The following is an 18,205-nucleotide window of genomic DNA, read 5'->3' on the forward strand; positions in this document are numbered from 1 at the left end:
GGCCCCCGCCCAGGGGAGCCGCCCGCTGCGGTCACACGTTGCCATCTAGTGGTGACCGGCCGGCGGGTTCCCTCCGCCGGGAGCCTCCCTGGGCAGGGAGGGGAGGGGGTAAAAACCCACCCCGGAGCCTGCCCCGTCCATCCCCAGAGCCGGGGGGGGGGTGTGTGGGGTGTGTGTGTTTACACGGGAGGGGAGATCCTCCAGCCGGGGAGCGGGGACGGGACAGCCCGGAGCCGCGGCCCCGCCACAGCCCCACTGCGGGCAGGCGGGCTGGGAGCCCCGGGCTCGGCGGGGAGCGCTGCGCTGCGGGGCCACCCGCCCCTCAACGAGCCGCAGGGACCGGCCCGGGGACCGAACGGGGACTAAGGACGCCGCTGCCCACCGGGCTGTCATGGCGGCTCGCCTCAGGAAAGGCGGGAGTAGCCACACCCCACCCCCGCCGCCCCCTCCTGCGCATGCGCGCTGCGTGCCGTGTGGCCCCGCCTCACAGCGGGCCGCGCTTGCGCGGTTTCCCGCCGTCCCACTCGCCCCCCCTCCTCTCCCCGGGCTGCGCATGCGTGGGGCCGCGCCGGGCGGGCGGGGAAAAGGGGGAGACGCCGCTTCCGCCCGGTGCCAAGATGGCGGCGCCCTTTGTCTGGTCCGTGTCACGGTGAGCGCCGCGGGCAGCGATGTGAGGCCCTGGGCGGGCCCGGCATGGCAGGTAGCGGGGGGCAGGGCCCGGGAGGAGGGTGGCGGGGAGCCCGGGGAGGAGCCGGTACGGGGCTGGGGGACGGGAAGGGGAGCGGAGGGAGGGGCTCCGGGGGAGACGGGGCCTGTGAGGGGAAGGGGGCCTGTGAGGGGAAGGGGGCCTGTGAGGGGAAGGGACCTGTGAGGGGAAGGGGCCTGTGAGAGGAAGGGGGCCGCGGCCCAGTTCGCTGCCCGGCGGGGAGGCCCCGCCGAAGGAGCCGCCCCGCGGGGCTCCGGGGCTGCGGCCGCCGGGCTGGGCGGCGTGGGGAGGCTGCCGGAGGTGCCCCCTCTTCCCTCAGCACGCTGGGAGCGGCCGTGGCAGCTCTTTCCCCCCCGGATTTACAGGCAGACATCCTTCCCCCCTGCCCCAGCTCCCTGCGAGCCCTCCGGGACCGCTGCCGAGGCCTAGGCCGCCTGTTGGGAGGGGAACGGGGGCTGCCGGCTCTTGCAGGGCTCCTGCCGGCCTGCCCGCCCTCAGCAGGGCACCCGCGGGGTGATTTGGGGCAAAGTCGGGAGCGGAAGCCCTGTCACTCCCCAGGCGTGGGGACGCGGTGAGGCGTCTGGCCCCGAGAGGCAGCGCTGGGCGGGGTCAGCTCCCCGGCACCCTACAAGGGGCCTGGCCCACCCTGCGTGTCAAGGACGTGGTCAGGCAGAGGAAGAGCAGAGGAAACTTCCAAGCTGGCTGGCTCCAAGGGAGAAGGGAGCTGTTCTCATCTCCTGGCATCTTTCTTGGCACCGTGACAGCGCCGCGTCCCTCTGCGGATGTCGCTTCTCCAGCACAGGATGACGTGTTCCCTGGCCAAGTCCTGCTTCCTTAATTGCATTTCTGCCTCAGAAGCTTCTGCCAAGATCCCAGCCATGGGGCAGGCACCCAGCATCACAGAGACTGGGGCTGTGGGTTGCTCTGGGGGTTTGTTGTTTGGGGTTGGGTTCTTTTTATTTTGGAAGAAGAGGGAGGTTTCCTAGTCGGTCATCTGAGCGGTTTTCAGGGCAGAGCTGGAGGTTTGGTGACATCTCTGCTGCTCAGCTGGCTCCCTGCCTGCTGCAGCCCAGGGCTCTGGTTACCTGCAGGCAGCCCTGCCCACGCTGCTGCGTCCCACCACACTGGGAGCTGCACAAGCCTGTCCACAGCCCCCAAAACTAAATACCCAAGGGCTCTGTGGGGTGTCCATTCAGTTTAGGGAGGTCCAGAGTGTCTGCTCATCCCTCTCCTTGCATCTTTCACCTTTTAGTTCCCCTTCACTGTGTTTTCTCCCTGCCTGTCATCACTTGGGGCTGCTGAAAGCAAACTCACCAGCCAGTTTTTGCTGCCACAAACTCCAGAGTCCTCCTCAATTTCCTGACTCACGTTGTTATCACATCTCTACCTTGAGCAGATCAGGTCAGATCAGCTCTTAATTGTATTTTTTTTTTAACCCAAGCTGTTTCAGAGTTGGCTACTGGAAAGGAGGACGGGCTCCTCTTCACAGAGACTGGAAGGATCAGGGCTGCTGACACACAGGAAAGGAGATGACGGTGGGTAGGAAATAAAATCCCTCTCCCCTTTTCTCTTCTCAACACAAAACCAGCTGGCTGGATGGTGACAGTGTTGGGAGGCAAGGTTTAGGGCACTAATTTCACCACCATTTATGGAGACTTTGGGGGGGTTTTAATAGCTAGATGCTGAGGTGACAGGTCTGGGGAGAGGTTAATGCCATTAATAAAGGAGAGAGCTTAATGAAGCTCTTGTGGGCAGGTGCCTGGGATGGTAGCTGCTGTATTTATCCCTGTGAGTGGGTGCAGCAGGTGTGGGTGTTCTTATAATGAAGCTTTTCAGTGATTAACTGGGTAATGAGAGACACGGTGACCGGGTCAGAGGGGAGAATGGTGCTTGTGTGCCTCCAGCCAGGTGAAATCGGGGTGTGCCCAGTCCTGGGCTGGTGATATCAGACTGTGGCTCCTTCATCCAGCAGCAGAGGGGTGGCAGCAGGGACAGGGAGGGGATTGTCCCTCTCTGCTCTGCCCTCCTGAGGCCCCAGCTGGAGTCCTGTGTCCAGAGCTGGAGCCCCAGTACAAGAAAGATGTGGGGCTGTTGGAGAGGGGTCAGAGGAGCCACGGAGATGCTCAGAGGGCTGGAGCAGCTCCCCTATGGAGAGAGGCTGAGGGAGCTGGGCTGGTTCAGCCTGGAGAAGAGAAGGCTGTGGGGGGACCTCACTGCAGCCTTCCAGTCCCTGAAGGGAGCAGAGGAACAGGAGGGGAATCAGCTTGTTAAAGGGCAGAGACTGGCAGGACAAGGTGGATGGAGTGAAGCTGCAGGAGGGAAGGGTTAAATTAGATATTGGGGGGAAGCTCTTTCCAGAGAGAGTGGTGAGGGGCTGGAAGGGGCTACCCAGAGAGGGGGTGGGTGCCCCGTCCCTGGGGGTGTTCAAGGCCAGGTTGGCTGGGGCCCTGGGCAACCTTGTGTAGCTCCAGGCCTGGAGGTTGGTGTCCCTGCCTGTGGCAGGGGGTTGGAGCTCTGTGACCCTTGGGGTCCCTCCCAACCCAGACCAGGCTGGGATTCTGTGATCACACAAGGTTTGGGTTCTAAACTGGAGCTTTTCATCCCATTTCTCCCAGGATGGCCCTGTAGAGACTGACTTCAGCACCAGGAAGGGGGAAGGAAGAGTCTGGAGGGGAACCACAACCATCTCGCCCGCAGCCTCCGTCCCCCGGGTCTCTCCGCTCCTCGCGGCGCAGGGGTGAGGTCTGGCACCCATCCTGCCTTATCTTGGAGTTTGCAGGCTCAGAGCTCCAACACACATCCCCAGACAGCACCACTGCCTTTAACAGCCAACAGTGATGGGGGGTAATCAGTTTAGCAGTTGGGTGGACCAGCAGTGCCTGGTTTGGCATTAGCCCCCCCCGAATCCCTCCCTGGTTTGGCCCATCCTGTTCAGTTGGGGAAGGAGACGGATCTCAGTGCTGGAGCTGTGGTGCCTCTGCCTGAAAGAGCCTTTTGGGGGGCACCATGGAGGTGTTTTGATCCATATAGTTGAGATTTTTAAGGCTTGGAGTGGGGGGGGGTTAGTATATGAAGGTTATCACATCTGCTGGGGGATGTGAGGGTGATAATGTGTGTCCCAAGCTCTGCCCTGCTGCGCTCACGTGCTCTGACCCACCCATAACACAGTGTTGTGTGGGAAACCATAACCATTTCTGATAGCAAAGCTGAGAGAGCAGGGGATAGATGAGTGGACAGTGAGCTGGGGTGAGAACTGGCTGTGGGACCAAGCTCAGAGGGTGATGATCAGTGGAGCAGAGTCTGGCTGAGGACCTGTGACTAGTGGAGTCCAGAGGGGCTATGAAGATGAGTAGGGGCCTGGAGCATCTCCTCTGTGAGGAGAGGCTGAGGGAGCTGGGACTGTTCAGCCTGGAGAGAACAAGACTGAGGGGGGACCTTATTAATGTTTATCAATATCTGAAGGATGGGATGCAGGGGGAATGGGCAGCCCCTTCTCAGTGTCTGTGGGGACAGGACAAGGGGCAATGGCTGCAAGTTGGAGCACAGGGAGTTCCACACCAGCATGGGGAAGAACTTTTCCCCAGTGAGGGTGAGGGAGCCCTGGGCCAGGCTGCCCAGGGGGTGTGGAGTCTCCTTCTCTGGAGAGATTCCAGCCCTGCCTGGACACCAACCTGTGTGACCTGTCCTTTGGCAGGGGGGTGGACCCAATGAGCTCTGGGGGTCCCTTCCAACCTCTGGGATTCTGTGAAAATCACTCAGATCCAAAGTGCCTCCTGCCAGTTACTGGAAAAAGCCTTGTAGTGCATCACCCCATCGAGATGTCTCTGGCCCCACCTTTCCAAAGGCGGAGGCAGCACTGCCTGTCCAGCTGGGAAAACACCCCCCTTTCCCTTCCCAGTTCCCCCCAACCCCCAGTTCCCTTTGCAAACCTTCAGGGTGCTACATATGCCAAGGGGGTCAGACAGCTTTGGATAAACACAGTGATGTTTCTGGCTCCTGAGGGATGTGTTTTGGGATGGACTCATGGGTGTTGGGTTAAGAAACACCCCATGGTTTGGAGAGCTGGGGGCAAGTCACAGCAGAGAGTTCACTGCAGGTAGGAACGGTGTTCCTTGGGAGGGAGGCTTCCTGGGGGTGTGATCCCATGATGTGGGAGGTGTCTGAGCTTCTCATCCTCCCTGGGAAGGATTTTTGGAAGCTGGTTTGATGCTGGGGCTGAAGATCTTGCAGGGAGGTGCTGGTAGCACCCGGAGCAGACAGGAGGAGGCTCCCTCTGCCCGTCGGAGCGGATCCGGGTGAAGGGATGTGCTGGGGGTTGTCTGGAAGCTGTCTGGGTTTTGTGGAGCTGAGCCTGTTGCCTTTCCCTGACCTGTGAATTCCCTGGGAGGATTTTTAAAAACTGGAACGATGGAAAAACAACTGCTGCAGGCTGGAAACCTTCAGAGAGACACCAGGCAGCAGCTCAGCAGTGACTTTCCCTGGCTGTGGCCTTGCCTTCTCCAGCAGCCAGAGCTTCAGGGCCTACCTGGCCAAACACATAACCATGGAGAGTCCCTGTTTGCTTTCTCCTCCTCCCTCCAAACAATCCCTTCAGCCCACAGAGGGGTTGAGTTTGAAAACAAAGCTCAGCAAGAGCCCTCTATTCCCTACCCTGTGCTCTGCAGGTGTTTATCCCAGGAGAAAACCCATCGTGGGGGGAACAGCAGGTTGAGCTTGTGGTGCCCCTCAACCTTTTACCAACAAGGACATCATTGAAAAATGGGCTATTGCACTGTTCCCAGGAGTTTCCCAGCATTCCTCTGATGAAGTTGTGCTGTGAACAGAGAGAACTCCCTCTGAATGTGCCATGAAAGAATTAATAATCCCTCAGGATTGTGATGTGTGTGCCTGAAGGGAGCTGGGCCTTGGAGATTTTGGCAAACACCTTCCCTGCTGCACCCTTGGTGGGAGCATGCTGATGGCACGAGGGCATTCCTGTTTGTGGAGGCTTCAGGGCTCCTTCTCACAGTTTGGGCTGGATGAAGAGCAACAAATATATTTAAAATGCTGTTAAAATGGGGAACACCCCCCACCCCCACCCCCCAATTCCCTGTTCAGTCAGCATTCTGCCCAGCACTGTGGCTGTTAAAGGAGAATTTGGGGGTCGTACTGGGTGGGGGAGGTGGGTGGCTGGAGCAGGGGGCTGAAATGGGGCTGTTTGGGCCATGGAGCAGGGGGCTGAAATGGGGCTTTTTGGGCCATGATTTTAACTACCAGTGGGTCAGGTCATGGCTGGTCCACGGCTTTATGACCTACCCTGTCTTCACAGCCCCTTCCTCATGTGGCATCAGGCTTCCAGCACCCATCTCACCACCCTCCACCCCTTTCCCTGGGTTTTCTCTTCTCCCTACAGCCATGGATTTCCCCCAGCACAGCAAACAAGTCCTGGAACAGCTGAACCAGCAGCGGCAGCTGGGGTTGCTGTGTGACTGCACCTTCGTGGTGGACGGCATCGACTTCAAAGCCCACAAAGCCGTGCTGGCAGCCTGCAGTGAGTACTTCAGGATGCTCTTTGTCGACCAGAAGGACGTGGTGCACCTTGACATCAGCAATGCAGCAGGTAGGCAGAGGATTTTTCCCCCCCAGTGGTCCCTAGAGTTTGAGGGAGGCTCTTCAGCTGGTTGTTTTCTGTGGTTGGGGCTTTTTGGAAGCTGTGGAGCCGAGAGGTGGGAGCTTAATTTTGGTTGTGTCACCTCCCTCGCAGGCTTGGGCCAGGTTTTGGAGTTCATGTACACAGCTAAGCTCAGCCTAAACCCTGACAACGTGGAAGATGTGCTGGCTGTGGCAGGTTTCCTCCAGATGCAGGAGATTGTCAGTGCTTGCAACGCTCTCAAGTCCCTTTCCGTGCCGGGGGAAAGCCCCACCGAGACCCAGCGTCTCCCAGCTGAGATGGGTATGTAGCCACCTCCCTTTTCCTCAACTGGGAAGACTGGGATTTGCCCCAGGAAGTGACAGCACTCTCCAGCCTCATCTAAACTCACAGCTTATGGTGAGGAAGGGCATCTGGATGGGGTTTTGATCCCCTTGTGTGGCACCACTGGTTGAAGACCTTTGTGGGATTTGGGGATCCTTCCAGCAGCCCTGAGGGTGTCCCTACGCAGGCAGCAGAAGCTGGAGCACTTTGCTTCATCTCTTGCAGGAGAGGACAAGGCAGCTGCTGAGGACAAGAGACCGACTGCAGAAGCATTGGGTGATCTTGACAAAATCCAACCAGTTCCTCCTGATCCTGAGGGGAAGGAAGAGCCGCCCGTGGCCGCAGCAGCGCAGCCCGAGGCGCAGCCGGGGGAACAAGGTGAGTCACTGGTGGGTGACACCTGAAATCCTGCTGTTGGCCATCCCCAAGACAGGCTGAACATCTCCAGTGTGCCTCAGACACTCTGTTGCTTGCAGGGACGGATGCTGCTGGCAGAGTGGGCCCCAGTGCTGAATTTTCCAGCCCCCCACAGCTGGTGGAGCCCGTGGAGAGCAGCGGCAGCTCCGTGGCGAAGGGCAGCAGCTCTCCGGGTGCTGAAGCAGGAGGTGTGTGTGGGAGTGAGGGCAACAGCAGGGACCTCCCCACCTTCCCCTTCCCTTCACAGGGCTGAGGCAGAGCTGGGCCAGGGTTGAACTGGGTTTTCTGTGCAGTTCACAGTGTCCCTGTGAGTTTTGCTGTACAAACATCATCTCCAGCGAGTCACAGAGCCCATGGGAGCTGTTTCCTGTGGGGCAGAACTAGGAGAGGTTGGGAAAACACTCCTCAGTCTGCACAGGCTTTGGGATTTTAGGTCTAAAGGACATGTGAATCCAAACTGACCCTGGCTCCTGCATGGTTTGATGGAGCACCAGGCCCCCTCCGAGTACCAGAGTGCTGGTCTCATCCCCATCACCTTAAACCTGGGCTTAGTGTAAGGAAATACAGGTCGGGGAACTTGTGTCTCTGAGGCAGCTCCTGATCCCCAGCATCCCCCTATCCTAAATCCCTGCAGGGATAGAGCTGGAAGGGAAGGAGGAGGAGGGGGAGATGATGGCAGAGGATGAAGAGGAAGGTAAAATCCCTGAGGAAGAACAATCCCAGTTGGAAAACGGAGAGAACGCTGAAGATAACGAGTCGGGGAGCACGGACTCTGGGCAGGAGAACGTGGGGGAGACCCGCCTGCTGCGCTCGGGCACCTACAGCGACAGGACCGAGTCGAAGGCCTACGGCTCCGTCACCCACAAGTGTGAGGTGAGGCCACCCCCTCTGGAATGTGGGGTGTCACTGCTCCCCCCCACCTCCTCCTCCTTCCCCCAGGCCAAACCTGTCCCTGTCCCTAGGACTGCGGGAAGGAGTTCACCCACACCGGTAACTTCAAGCGGCACATCCGTATCCACACTGGGGAGAAACCCTTCTCCTGCAGGGAGTGTAACAAAGCCTTCTCTGACCCGGCTGCCTGCAAAGCCCATGAGAAGACACACAGGTATGTCCAGCTCTGGGCACCCTGAGGTAGCTCTGGGCACCCTGAGGTGCCATGGGGCTGAGCTGTGTGGAGAAAGCTTTGTGCTGGTGCTGGCAGCTGGCTGAGGGTGTTAAGGGCTGGAGCAGGAAGCACTTAAAGAAAAACTGTGGGGCTTTTGCCACATAATTTCAAATCCTCATGGAATCTGCCAGCAGTTTGGGGTGGTTCAGGAGGAGATTTATCCTTCCACCCTGTTTATGTTGCTTTGAGACATCATGCGGGCTCTGGATGGGCAAGAGCTGGGGTGCTGGAGCTCGGCACCCTGGTTCTTTCCCCCCATCCACAGCCCTCCATCCTCTCCACAGCCCGTTGAAGCCCTACAGCTGTGAGGAGTGTGGGAAGAGCTACCGCCTCATCAGCCTGCTGAACCTCCACAAGAAGAGGCACACGGGGGAGGCCAAGTACCGCTGTGATGACTGTGGCAAACTCTTCACCACCTCTGGCAACCTCAAACGGCACCAGCTGGTCCACAGCGGGGAGAAACCCTACCAGTGTGACTACTGTGGGCGCTCCTTCTCCGACCCCACCTCCAAAATGCGGCACCTGGAGACCCACGACACCGACAAGGAGCACAAGTGTCCCCACTGTGACAAGAAGTTCAACCAGGTGAGCTGAGAGGAGGGGGTGGAAGAACGGGGTTGATGGAGTTTTGGGTCCCTGAGGAGGGAGGTGGGGGTGCTGGGGGTGGAGGGGCTCACTCTGTGTGTGTCTGTCTGCTCCCAGGTGGGGAACTTGAAGGCTCACTTGAAGATTCACATCGCGGACGGGCCCCTCAAGTGTCGGGAATGCGGCAAGCAGTTCACCACTTCAGGTAGCGCGGGGTTGGGGGGTGGTGGGGTCCCAGCAATGGAGGTTTGGATGGCTCCTTGTGGGGACAGGGATGGCTCCGTGCTGGGAACGCAGCCAGGGAAGGATTTCATCCTGGATGCTGGAGGGTTTCACCTTCTCACTGTGGGGCCACGGTTGTGCCACAGAGATTTCACCCCTTTTTTGGTGCTGGGAGGGGTCCCTGTGGGCTCACAGCCCCAGGCTGCTCCCAGAAGGATACTGGATCTGTCTCCTCCCACCTCCCCACGCTGCTGCCAGGCACAAGGGCTCCAACAAATACTTGTCCTGGCTGTCCCCACCTCAATGTCACTGCCTGATCCTTGGCTCCAGGGTCCAGTGCTGTGGCACTCCCGCTCCATAAAAAAACATGGGTCTTCCCATGGAGCTATTGGGGGGACTGGGAAGGAAAGGGGGAGTGGGGGGGTGTCAGTGCATCATGTCCCCTGTCCCCCCTGGCTGAGCTTCATCTGCTCTCAGGGAACCTGAAACGGCACCTCCGGATCCACAGTGGGGAGAAGCCCTACGTCTGTGTCCACTGCCAGCGCCAGTTCGCCGATCCCGGAGCGCTCCAGCGCCACGTCCGCATCCACACGGGTAGGAACGCCGCTCTGCTCTTAAAGGGGAGCCTCACACCCCCTCCCCAGCCCGGGGTTGTCAAACCCACCCCCTTCACCATCTTCCCCTTGGGCTCCCCCAGGAGAGAAGCCGTGCCAGTGTTTAATCTGCGGCAAAGCCTTCACCCAAGCCAGCTCCCTCATCGCCCACGTCCGGCAGCACACGGGGGAGAAGCCCTACGTCTGCGAACGCTGCGGCAAGAGGTGGGGCTGAGAGCAGTGGAGGGGCCAGGGTGTCACCTCCAGCGCTGGGAATGGGGGGTGACATCTCTCTGCATCCCCCAAGGTTCGTGCAGTCGAGTCAACTGGCCAACCACATCCGGCACCACGATAACATCCGGCCCCACAAGTGCACCGTCTGTAACAAAGCCTTCGTCAACGTGGGCGACCTCTCCAAGCACATCATCATCCACACCGGTGAGTTCTGCCGGCGCCTCCTTCAACCTCTGGGACCCCCATCCCCTCCCAAAACCTTGGCCCACTCACTTCTGAGCGCCCCTGTGGTGTCCCCAGGGGAGAAGCCATTCCTGTGTGACAAATGCGGCCGCGGCTTCAACCGGGTGGACAACCTGCGCTCCCACGTCAAGACGGTTCACCAGGGCAAGGCCGGCATCAAGATCCTGGAGCCGGAGGAAGGCGACGAGGTCAACATTGTCACCGTGGCCTCTGATGACATGGTGACCTTGGCCACTGAGGCGCTGGCTGCCACCGCGGTCACGCAGCTCACGGGTGAGCTGGGAAGGGGGGCTCGGCACCCCTTCTGTAAGGTGGGGGATGCAGATGGGAGGGATCCCAAAGGCTTATTGGGGGTGTGGAGCCCACGTTCGCTGGGCTGGGTCCTGCTGCTAAGCCCAGTGACAAGCCAAAGCCAGCATCCTGCTGCAGCCAGCGTCCCCTTCACCCCTTACGTGTTTCCCCCCCCCAATGTCTGTTTCCCCCCCCCAATGTCTGTTTCCCCCCCCCCAATGTCTGTTTCCCCCCCCCCAATGTCTGTTTCCAGTGGTTCCTGTAGCAGCCGCAGTCACAGCAGATGAAACCGAAGCACTTAAAGCCGAGATCACCAAAGCGGTGAAACAAGTACAGGAGGCAGGTGAGGGGGGGACCGGGCAAAGGGTGGGTGGGTGGGGGGTGCAGCCGGGTCCTGTCCCCCACCCCTTCTCCACGCCCCCCACCCCAGCTCTCCTCCCTTTTTCCCTTCCAGATCCCAACACCCACATCCTCTACGCTTGCGATTCCTGCGGGGAAAAGTTCCTGGATGCCAGCAGCCTGGCGCAGCACGTCCGCATCCACACGGCCCAGGCCCTCGTCATGTTCCAGGCCGACACGGACTTTTACCAGCAGTACGGCGCTGCCGCCACCTGGCAGGCGGAGCAGGTCCTGCCCGCCGGAGAGCTGCTCTTCCGAGCCCGCGAGGGACCCCCCGAACCCCCTGCAGCCCCCCTGGTTCCTGCACCTACAGCCGGGGAGGGGCAGCCCCCCGCCGAGTGACTTCCCCCCACCCCTCCCCCTTATTTAAAAGACAGACGGACAGACAGACAAACAGCTGCTTGGGAATGGTGTAAAAAGTGGATTTCTGGGTGGAGATGGAATAAATGGCGATATTTTCTAACTGCTGCGCTTTGGGAGGGGACACGGGGCGGCTGCAGCGTGTGACACCCCCTGGGGGGAGGGGCAAGGGATAAGGGAGACAACTCCCCCCCTCCCCCCACCCCCCACCGCAGGGGTCGTGGGGAAGTGGCCTGACCCCACCCCCCCCCCAGCCCAGTGCCGGGGCTGGGGTGAGGGACAGGGGCTGTCAGGCCCCCGTGGCGCCACGCGGGGGCAGGATGGAGCCTGGGACAGAGATTCAAAGGGGGGAGAACTGGCGGCTGCTGGTCACCCGCCACCTGCACGCGGGCGGGAACGCGGAACTCGGGGGTCACTCCGCCAAAACCACCGTTTTGCCCTTTTTAAACCAAGGGACTGGCTCCTTGGGGAACACACCCCCCCCCCCCCCCCCGATCTTCCCCCTCCCCCCCCACCTCTCCCCGCTCTCTCCCCAATTTTCCCCCCTCTCCCCACATCTTCCAGCTCTAACCCCGAATCTTAGACTTTTCCCCCAAATTTTCCACTTCCCCCCCAAAATTTTTATGATTTTCCACTTTTCCCAAAAAAATCTGATTTTTCCACTTCCCCCCCCCCCCAAAATTTGATGATTTTTCCACTTTCCAAAAAAATTGATCATTTTCCATTCCCCCCCCCCCAAATTTGATGATTTTCCACTTTCCCCCCAAAAATTCTTTCTCCCCCAAACTTTCCAAGGTCCCCCAAACGTTTCAGCTCCCTCCCTTCCCCCCGCCCAGCAGCCGAGGGACGACAGGGGCTCCGAGGTGTTTTGTATTTTTTAATAAAGTTTGGAATCCAATGGACACACAAAACAAAACTTTGCTGAGAAAAAAAAATAACAACAACAACAACAAAAAATAAAACAAAAAAACAACAACAAAAAATAAAACCCATCAAAAAAAAAAAAACAAACCCCAAAATAAACCCAAGTTCCATAAATTAATAAGTGTTGGGAAGGGGGGAGGGACGGGAGGGGTTGAAAGTCTTTTGTACAAGTGTATAACACTTCCACAGCTGATGAGACAAGGGGGTGTTTAAATGAAGCACTTACAAATGGGTGACAAATACAAAGTCTGAGTATGAAAATAAGATTTTTTTTTTCCTCTGAAAACACCTTTTTTTTTTTTCCTTTTTATTTTTTTTCCTCTTTTTTTTTGGCACAGATTAAAAAAAAATGTATGTTGTGGGGATTTGATTTCTTTTTTAAAGTCAGTATTATATATATTTATATATATTATATATATATTTATATATACACACACCCACTGAGTTCTGCATATCCCACCGGGAAGGACAAGAGCTCTCTCTCCCTTTTATGTTGTTGTTGTGGTTTGTGGTTTGGTTTTTATTTTTCCTTTTCTGCTTTGTATTTTTTTTTTGTCCATTTTTTTTTCCATGGTTTGTTTTTATTTTCAGTGTAAACTGTACATCCCAGATGAAGAGAAGACGGCTGCAGCAGGGGCGAGTGGAGGAGAGGAAGGTTCACATCCAGAAAAAAACCAAAATAAACCCAAATGAAGGAAAAAAAACCAAAAAAAAAAACAAAACAAAAAAAAAGACCAAAAAAGATCAAGAGACCAAAAAAAATACCCCACCCCACCCCCCCCCAAAAAATACCCCCCAACCTGGAACAACCAACGGGCAATAAAACCAACAACGGAGAAAAATCCGATTTGTTTTTAAAAACAAACCAAAAGAATTAAAAAAAAACCAACAAAAAAACCCAAAACGAAAGCGAAGAACGTTGTGAAATGATCCTTGACCCACAAATTCCTGCAGAGGTTCCCCAGGTCCTGCGTTGCTTCGGTTCCTTAAGTCCACGGCGCCTGTTTCAACTGTGTGTCAAAGACATCCAAGAGCGTCACAGCGTGTGTCTCCCGACTGTGCAAAGGTCCAAGTCACTAATTTAGTGCAAAGGCAGTTCAGGTTCTTTTTTTATTTGTTTGTTTTTTTTAAATTCTTATTTTCTTTTTTTTCTCCTTTTTTTTTTTTAAATTTTTGTTAAAAAAAATAAGCCTTCCTTTTCTTTTTTTTTTCTTTTTCTTCTTTTTCTTTTTCTTCTCTTTTTTTCCCCAAAAGGAGGCACAGAAACCCCACACCAGTCCACCTGCTGAGTGCATCAGTTGTCCGTAAGCTAAAGCAATATGTAAACATACGAGGCAGCAGCAGCAGCAGCGCGACCGCTGCCCAGCAACAGTTTGATCGAGGGCAGGAGGCTGGTAGTCTGGCAGCATTTTCTTCTTTCATTCCTTTCTCTCTCTTTTTTCTTTTTATTTTAATATTTTGGGGGTTTTTTGTGGGTTTTGTGGGAGTTTTTTTTTCTTTTTGTGTTTTTTTTTTTAAATGTTTTTGGGGTGGTTTGTTTGTTTGTTTGTTTGTTTTTTGCTGCAGGGCCTTGGAAACAAAACAAAAAAAAAACCAAAACAAAAAGAGAACTGGAAAGAAGTCAGTAAGCAGAGAACAGCTCATACCGACGCGATGACAATCATCAGGTGAGGAGAGATGTTGGAGATGCTGGCGAGGAGGTCCGGGGCAAGGCGGGATAGGTGGCTTTCTGAAAATTCACAGGGTGGGAAGATCTGCAGAACGTAGGCAGGCTGTGGGAGAGAGAGGGAAATAAAGGTCAAGCCAAAAAAAAAAACCCAACCCACAGATCCAGAGACAAATCAGGGTGAGGGGCTGGATCAAAGTGTTTAAAAGTGGGGCATTCGGGTGAGTTTTTGGGTGCTAAATGGCTTGTAACCCCTGCAGCAGCTGGCACAGGGATGGCAAAGTTGGTGGGGTTTATTCTGAGAGGAGAAAATTGCCATTAATTGCCATTAATTCCCATTAATTCTCATCAATTCTCATAATTTTTTATCAATTCTCATTAATTCTCATCACTCTGGCCACCAACCCTGTGTTCTGGGCTCTTCAGAACCAGGGACTAGATTGAATTTCTCTCGATGCCACCACCACATCTGCAAGGTCTGGAATCACCAAAGCCAAAACCTGACTGTTTTGTCTACGTGTGGGGAAGAGGAAGAAAAACTCCACCTGCCCCAGAATGATCAGGATATGGTAACAAGGGAGAAAGGAGGATGCTGCTTCCAGTGCAGAGAGAGCTGGGAAATGGGTATAGTTTGTTTTCAGGCAGAGACACAGGGCTGTGAGCAACCTGGACATATGTTTGGGGTTTTCCCTTCTGGCTTTGTGGTAATTCTATGGGTCACATCGGTGTGTTGGGACTGGTGCTGTAAGGAAGCAGCACGGTGAACACAGAGGGGTTGTTTTAGCACTAAACCCAAACAGTTCAACTACACACTTAAGCAAAGACTGAGGATGGATGGCTCGTGGTCGTGTTTATCTGATGGTTTACTTTATCTACGGGGCTTTTCCTGCCAATACCTGGTTAGAGCCGGGGTTGGGAACGTTGATGATCCCTGCGGCCTGCTTGGCCTGCAGGTAGCTGATGAATGCAGCCTTCAGTGACTCGGTCTGGTTCACAACGTCTTCCTGGTCTCGGCCGCAGGGCAAGGCCAGCAACAGGCAGTAATCGCTCTCGACCTGCGAAGAAAATCCAGTCCTCAAGTCAAGGCTTTTGCCAGGAACAGGCTGGCTCCTGACACACGTTCCTTATGCATGGTGGAAAACCTTCTCTGAAGGGAACAAAGGATGCACTGAAAGCTGGGCCAGCCCAGGAGATGGTGAAAAGGACTGAGGAATGCCCACATCCTTACTCATCTGAGTTATAGCCGGCAGGGATTTGTTCCAGGGCTGAGGGTTTCCCAGCTCTGGAGGCTGAGGGACAGGTGACTTCAGCAGTCTCCCAGCTCCAGTGTCCCCTCTGCTACGAGCACAGAGCAGTACCTCCCACCCATGGCTCACATCCCATCTTTCACACTCTTTGGGACAAGGGAATCACCCGGTTGTTCCTAGAATCCCAAAATAATGGGATTCAAGCAACGAAAGAACTGGCCGAGGGTTTTTTTCCCAACAGCCCAGGTCCATCCTCTCACCATCATCCTGCGTGCGACGCCCTCCAGCTGCGACGCCTCCAGTCGCATGCGCTGGGCGATCCTCAGCGGCGGCCCTCCCTCCGGCGCCGGCAAGGACCGGTGCGCCAAGACGTTATTCCCGGAGACAAAGTGGAGCTGAACAGCGGCCGTGTCGTTTTTTAGAGCCAAAAGGCCCTGCCAGACAATGGGATATTTCTAGAAAGAGAGGGAGAAAGATTATTAAAGAGGAACTTAAATCCCATCTGAGCTGCTCGTGCGTCTCTGATGCTTTCACAGGTGATTACGGCAGCACCGCTTTGCTCCAAGGGCTCCGTGCAGATGTGACATCTCATCGCTCCTCACATGCACCACACCGGGCTCAGGGTAGGACCTGCTAAGTCATTAATTCTGTCCTTTGTCCTTCTGGCTGGCTAAGATGCCTGGGTGGCTCCCTTCATCCCAGCATCAGAGCACTTCCCAGCCTCACGCTTCCCACACAGCGTGGCCGCAAAGACCATTTTCTCTTTTACAAATGAAGAACTGACTAAGAGCAGGAACAGGAGAGCTGCTGGAGTTTACGTGGGAAATACTCGGTGCCCAGCGAACTCACAGTCCCATGACTGTGCCTGTTCTTCAGCATCTCCCTCCTCTTCCTCAGTCTCTGTATTTCAGGAAGGGGTTTGGTGTTTTTTTTCCCTTTAATACACTAAAACCCCCGCAGGCTGTTTGAGATGAGGAGAGCAACGCTGCTCTGTGTTAACAGCGCCTTACCAAGAGACACTTGGAAACACCACGTAAACAGGAACACGGCTAAAATTTACCAGGGACAGCAACAGCCCCCCAGAACCAGACAGATGATCCATCACCACCTCTGCATGTGAAGTGTTTTGGTGCCAGAGGCGAGATGAGCTACCCAGAGCTGGATTACTTCTCCCTGGGTGAGGAGCAGGAGGCTGGAGCGATACTCACCGTCAGCAGCTGAACCATATCCACAGGTCTCTGCGAAACGGGGTGAGGAGACGGCTCCTGTTTGAGCGCAGACTGGGGCTCGGGGCGGTTGAGGGGCAGCCCCGGTGGGGCGGCGGGACCCGACGTCGTTGGGATGAACATGGATTGCTTGGGAACCGCTGGAGGCTGGTGCGGCGACGGAAGCTCCTGCTTCATAGAAATGGCGACGGGTGAAGGGTACGAGGTCTGGCCCGTGTCCGCTTGTGCCCTCTGAAGGTGGACGTGAGGGTCCATGGGTGCCGCATGCCTATTTACAGTGGGGTGGTGACTCTGCTCGGGTCCTGCGGCCGGCGGGCCCTTGGGGTCCTGGGGGATCTGGGGAGTCTTGCTGCGCACTGGCTGGCTGGCGTGCGAGTGCTCACCCTCCGGCAGACCCTGGGAAGCACGTGGCAGGGAAAAAAGGGAGGATCTCAAACTACAGGCTTATCTGAACTCGTTCTTCCACGGATAAGGCTGCCACGATGCCATCAGGCTGCCTCCAAAGCCACGCCTGGCAGCCACTTGTGAAAAAGAGCTGCAACCACATCCCCCGAGGCCTGCCCTGAGCCCATCCTCAACCCACGTACCACCCCAACAACTCTACATCCAGACACCAGTGGGCCACCTCCCACCTTCTGCTTGGAGTCCTAGTGCAGTTAAGCAAACAAGATTTTTTTTACAGCTTCCCCTAAGCAGCATCCAAACCCTATTTCCCAAATAAAAATAGCTGCTCTTGTGCTATGCTCTGAAGTAGGGCCTGGAGACTAACTACAGAGTGCTGAGCTCGGCTCCCGGGGCCACACAGAGCTGCACCAGGGCTGTCATTAACCCAGAGAGCTCCAGATTTCAGGTAGGAGAAGAAAGGGTTTTACTTCTCACCTGAGATGGGGTCATGCTCCGGGAAGGCAACCCAATCGGCGAGGCACCCGGAAACTGAGGATGCCCGAGCTGTGCCGCCGTATGGTAATTCCTCATGTCGCCATAGACCGACCGGTAATCGTGAAAGGAGCTCCCCGCGGGGTGCATGATCTGTACCCCGTGCGGTACCACCACCGGCTGCGTCAAAGGCAGTCCAGGCAGCTGGCTGCTAGAGGGGACGCTGAGGAGCCGGGGCTCGCTGTGAGGAGAGTGTGCCATCTTGCCTTCAGAGGATTTTGGCGTCTCCTTTCCGGGCTGTGGGGTTTTACTAACAGGAGGAGTTTTCACAGCCCCTTCGGGCGTTCGGGATTGTCTCGTCTCCGAGTGGTGCTCGCCCACGGCGGCCATGTGCGGGTGCATGATCATCCTCACGTCCCGGGGAACGTTGTACTGGTCCAGCCTGATGCCCGTGGGGTGCATGCGGTAATCCGGTTGCATCACCAGCACGTCGGACTGAACGGGGGCCGGTCCCCTGCACACCGTGGTGTGGTGGTAGTGCATCTCCTCCTCGGAGGCGTGCTGAGAAGACAGAGGAGGCATGACGATGTCTCGGATGGGAGCTGGCTGGGGTGTGCTGGATCGCTGAGGTTTGATCTCGATTTGGGGTTGCAGAGCAGCTCTGGGGGAGTGGAGCGCTTCTGGGCGGATGCCGTAAGGGATGCCGGAGAGAGGAGGGGTGTTCATTCTCACCTCCCCTTGGGATAGATGGCCCAGGGACACAGTCTGCGTTACGCTGTGAGGGGGCATGATAACCGATTGCTCAGGGTGCATGCTGGATATGTACTGAGGAACGGGAATTCCCGGAGCCAGCATGACAGGGGTGCTGCTCGATAAAGCCGGAGACGAGGTACTGCCGGGATGGCAAGCTCGGGGGAACGGCGACGGCGAGTGGCCGCTCGTACGCGGCGAGTGCGGCTCCTGTTTGGTGACCCCCAAATGGGAAATAGCCCGGTCAGTTGGGGTGCTGGGTCCCGAGCTGACGTGGTTTGCTTCTGAATGCATCTTCCCAGAGAGGGAAGGGTGGTGAGGACTAACTCCAGGACTCAAGTTGGAAGG

The 18,205-nt window shown here is 56.5% G+C and overlaps 2 protein-coding genes across 4 annotated transcripts; one reads left to right on the forward strand and one right to left on the reverse strand.

The window, feature by feature from the left end:
- Positions 1–611: 611 nt before the first annotated feature.
- ZBTB17 (zinc finger and BTB domain containing 17) lies at positions 612–11,293 on the forward strand. Of its 3 annotated transcripts, none has more exons than XM_084274792.1 (17): positions 612–700; positions 2,148–2,241; positions 3,322–3,448; positions 6,099–6,305; positions 6,450–6,638; positions 6,885–7,037; positions 7,118–7,264; positions 7,711–7,949; positions 8,039–8,181; positions 8,526–8,826; positions 8,944–9,031; positions 9,526–9,642; positions 9,746–9,866; positions 9,949–10,079; positions 10,176–10,391; positions 10,663–10,752; positions 10,864–11,293. In XM_084274792.1, exons 4-17 carry the CDS (start codon positions 6,101–6,103, stop codon positions 11,148–11,150), a joined length of 2,427 nt encoding a protein of 808 aa, XP_084130918.1. In that variant the 5' UTR covers positions 612–700; positions 2,148–2,241; positions 3,322–3,448; positions 6,099–6,100; the 3' UTR covers positions 11,151–11,293. The 3 variants fall into 3 exon arrangements, with proteins under 3 accessions (XP_084130918.1, XP_084130917.1, XP_084130919.1); XM_084274791.1 differs by having other exon boundaries at positions 3,322–3,443; XM_084274793.1 differs by having other exon boundaries at positions 3,322–3,443; positions 7,136–7,264.
- A 739-nt stretch (positions 11,294–12,032) lies between these two features.
- Positions 12,033–18,111, reverse strand: LOC311200549 (msx2-interacting protein-like). The gene is made up of 5 exons (XM_084274811.1): positions 17,111–18,111; positions 16,214–16,627; positions 15,266–15,460; positions 14,655–14,813; positions 12,033–13,864 (listed from the first exon to the last, which is right to left on the reverse strand). Exons 1-5 carry the CDS (start codon positions 17,960–17,962, stop codon positions 13,733–13,735), a joined length of 1,752 nt encoding a protein of 583 aa, XP_084130937.1. The 5' UTR covers positions 17,963–18,111; the 3' UTR covers positions 12,033–13,732.
- Between the last annotated feature and the right edge of the window lie 94 nt (positions 18,112–18,205).

This window comes from Gallinula chloropus (genome assembly GCF_964237585.1).
Source record: "Gallinula chloropus genome assembly, chromosome: 23".
NCBI lineage: Eukaryota > Metazoa > Chordata > Aves > Gruiformes > Rallidae > Gallinula > Gallinula chloropus.

Excerpts from the sequence above, each read along its gene's own strand:
- ZBTB17 (XM_084274792.1), top strand. The coding sequence starts at position 6,101 with ATGGATTTCCCCCAGCACAGCAAACAAGTCCTGGAACAGCTGAACCAG. Across the intron at positions 7,265-7,710 it reads TCCGGGTGCTGAAGCAGGAG|GGATAGAGCTGGAAGGGAAG; the intron begins GTGTGTGTGGGA and ends AAATCCCTGCAG. Across the intron at positions 9,643-9,745 it reads CCACGTCCGCATCCACACGG|GAGAGAAGCCGTGCCAGTGT; the intron begins GTAGGAACGCCG and ends GGGCTCCCCCAG.
- LOC311200549 (XM_084274811.1), bottom strand. The coding sequence starts at position 17,962 with ATGCTGGCTCCGGGAATTCCCGTTCCTCAGTACATATCCAGCATGCAC. Across the intron at positions 15,461-16,213 it reads ATATGGTTCAGCTGCTGACG|AAATATCCCATTGTCTGGCA; the intron begins GTGAGTATCGCT and ends CTCTCTTTCTAG. Across the intron at positions 14,814-15,265 it reads GCGTCGCACGCAGGATGATG|GTCGAGAGCGATTACTGCCT; the intron begins GTGAGAGGATGG and ends TTTTCTTCGCAG.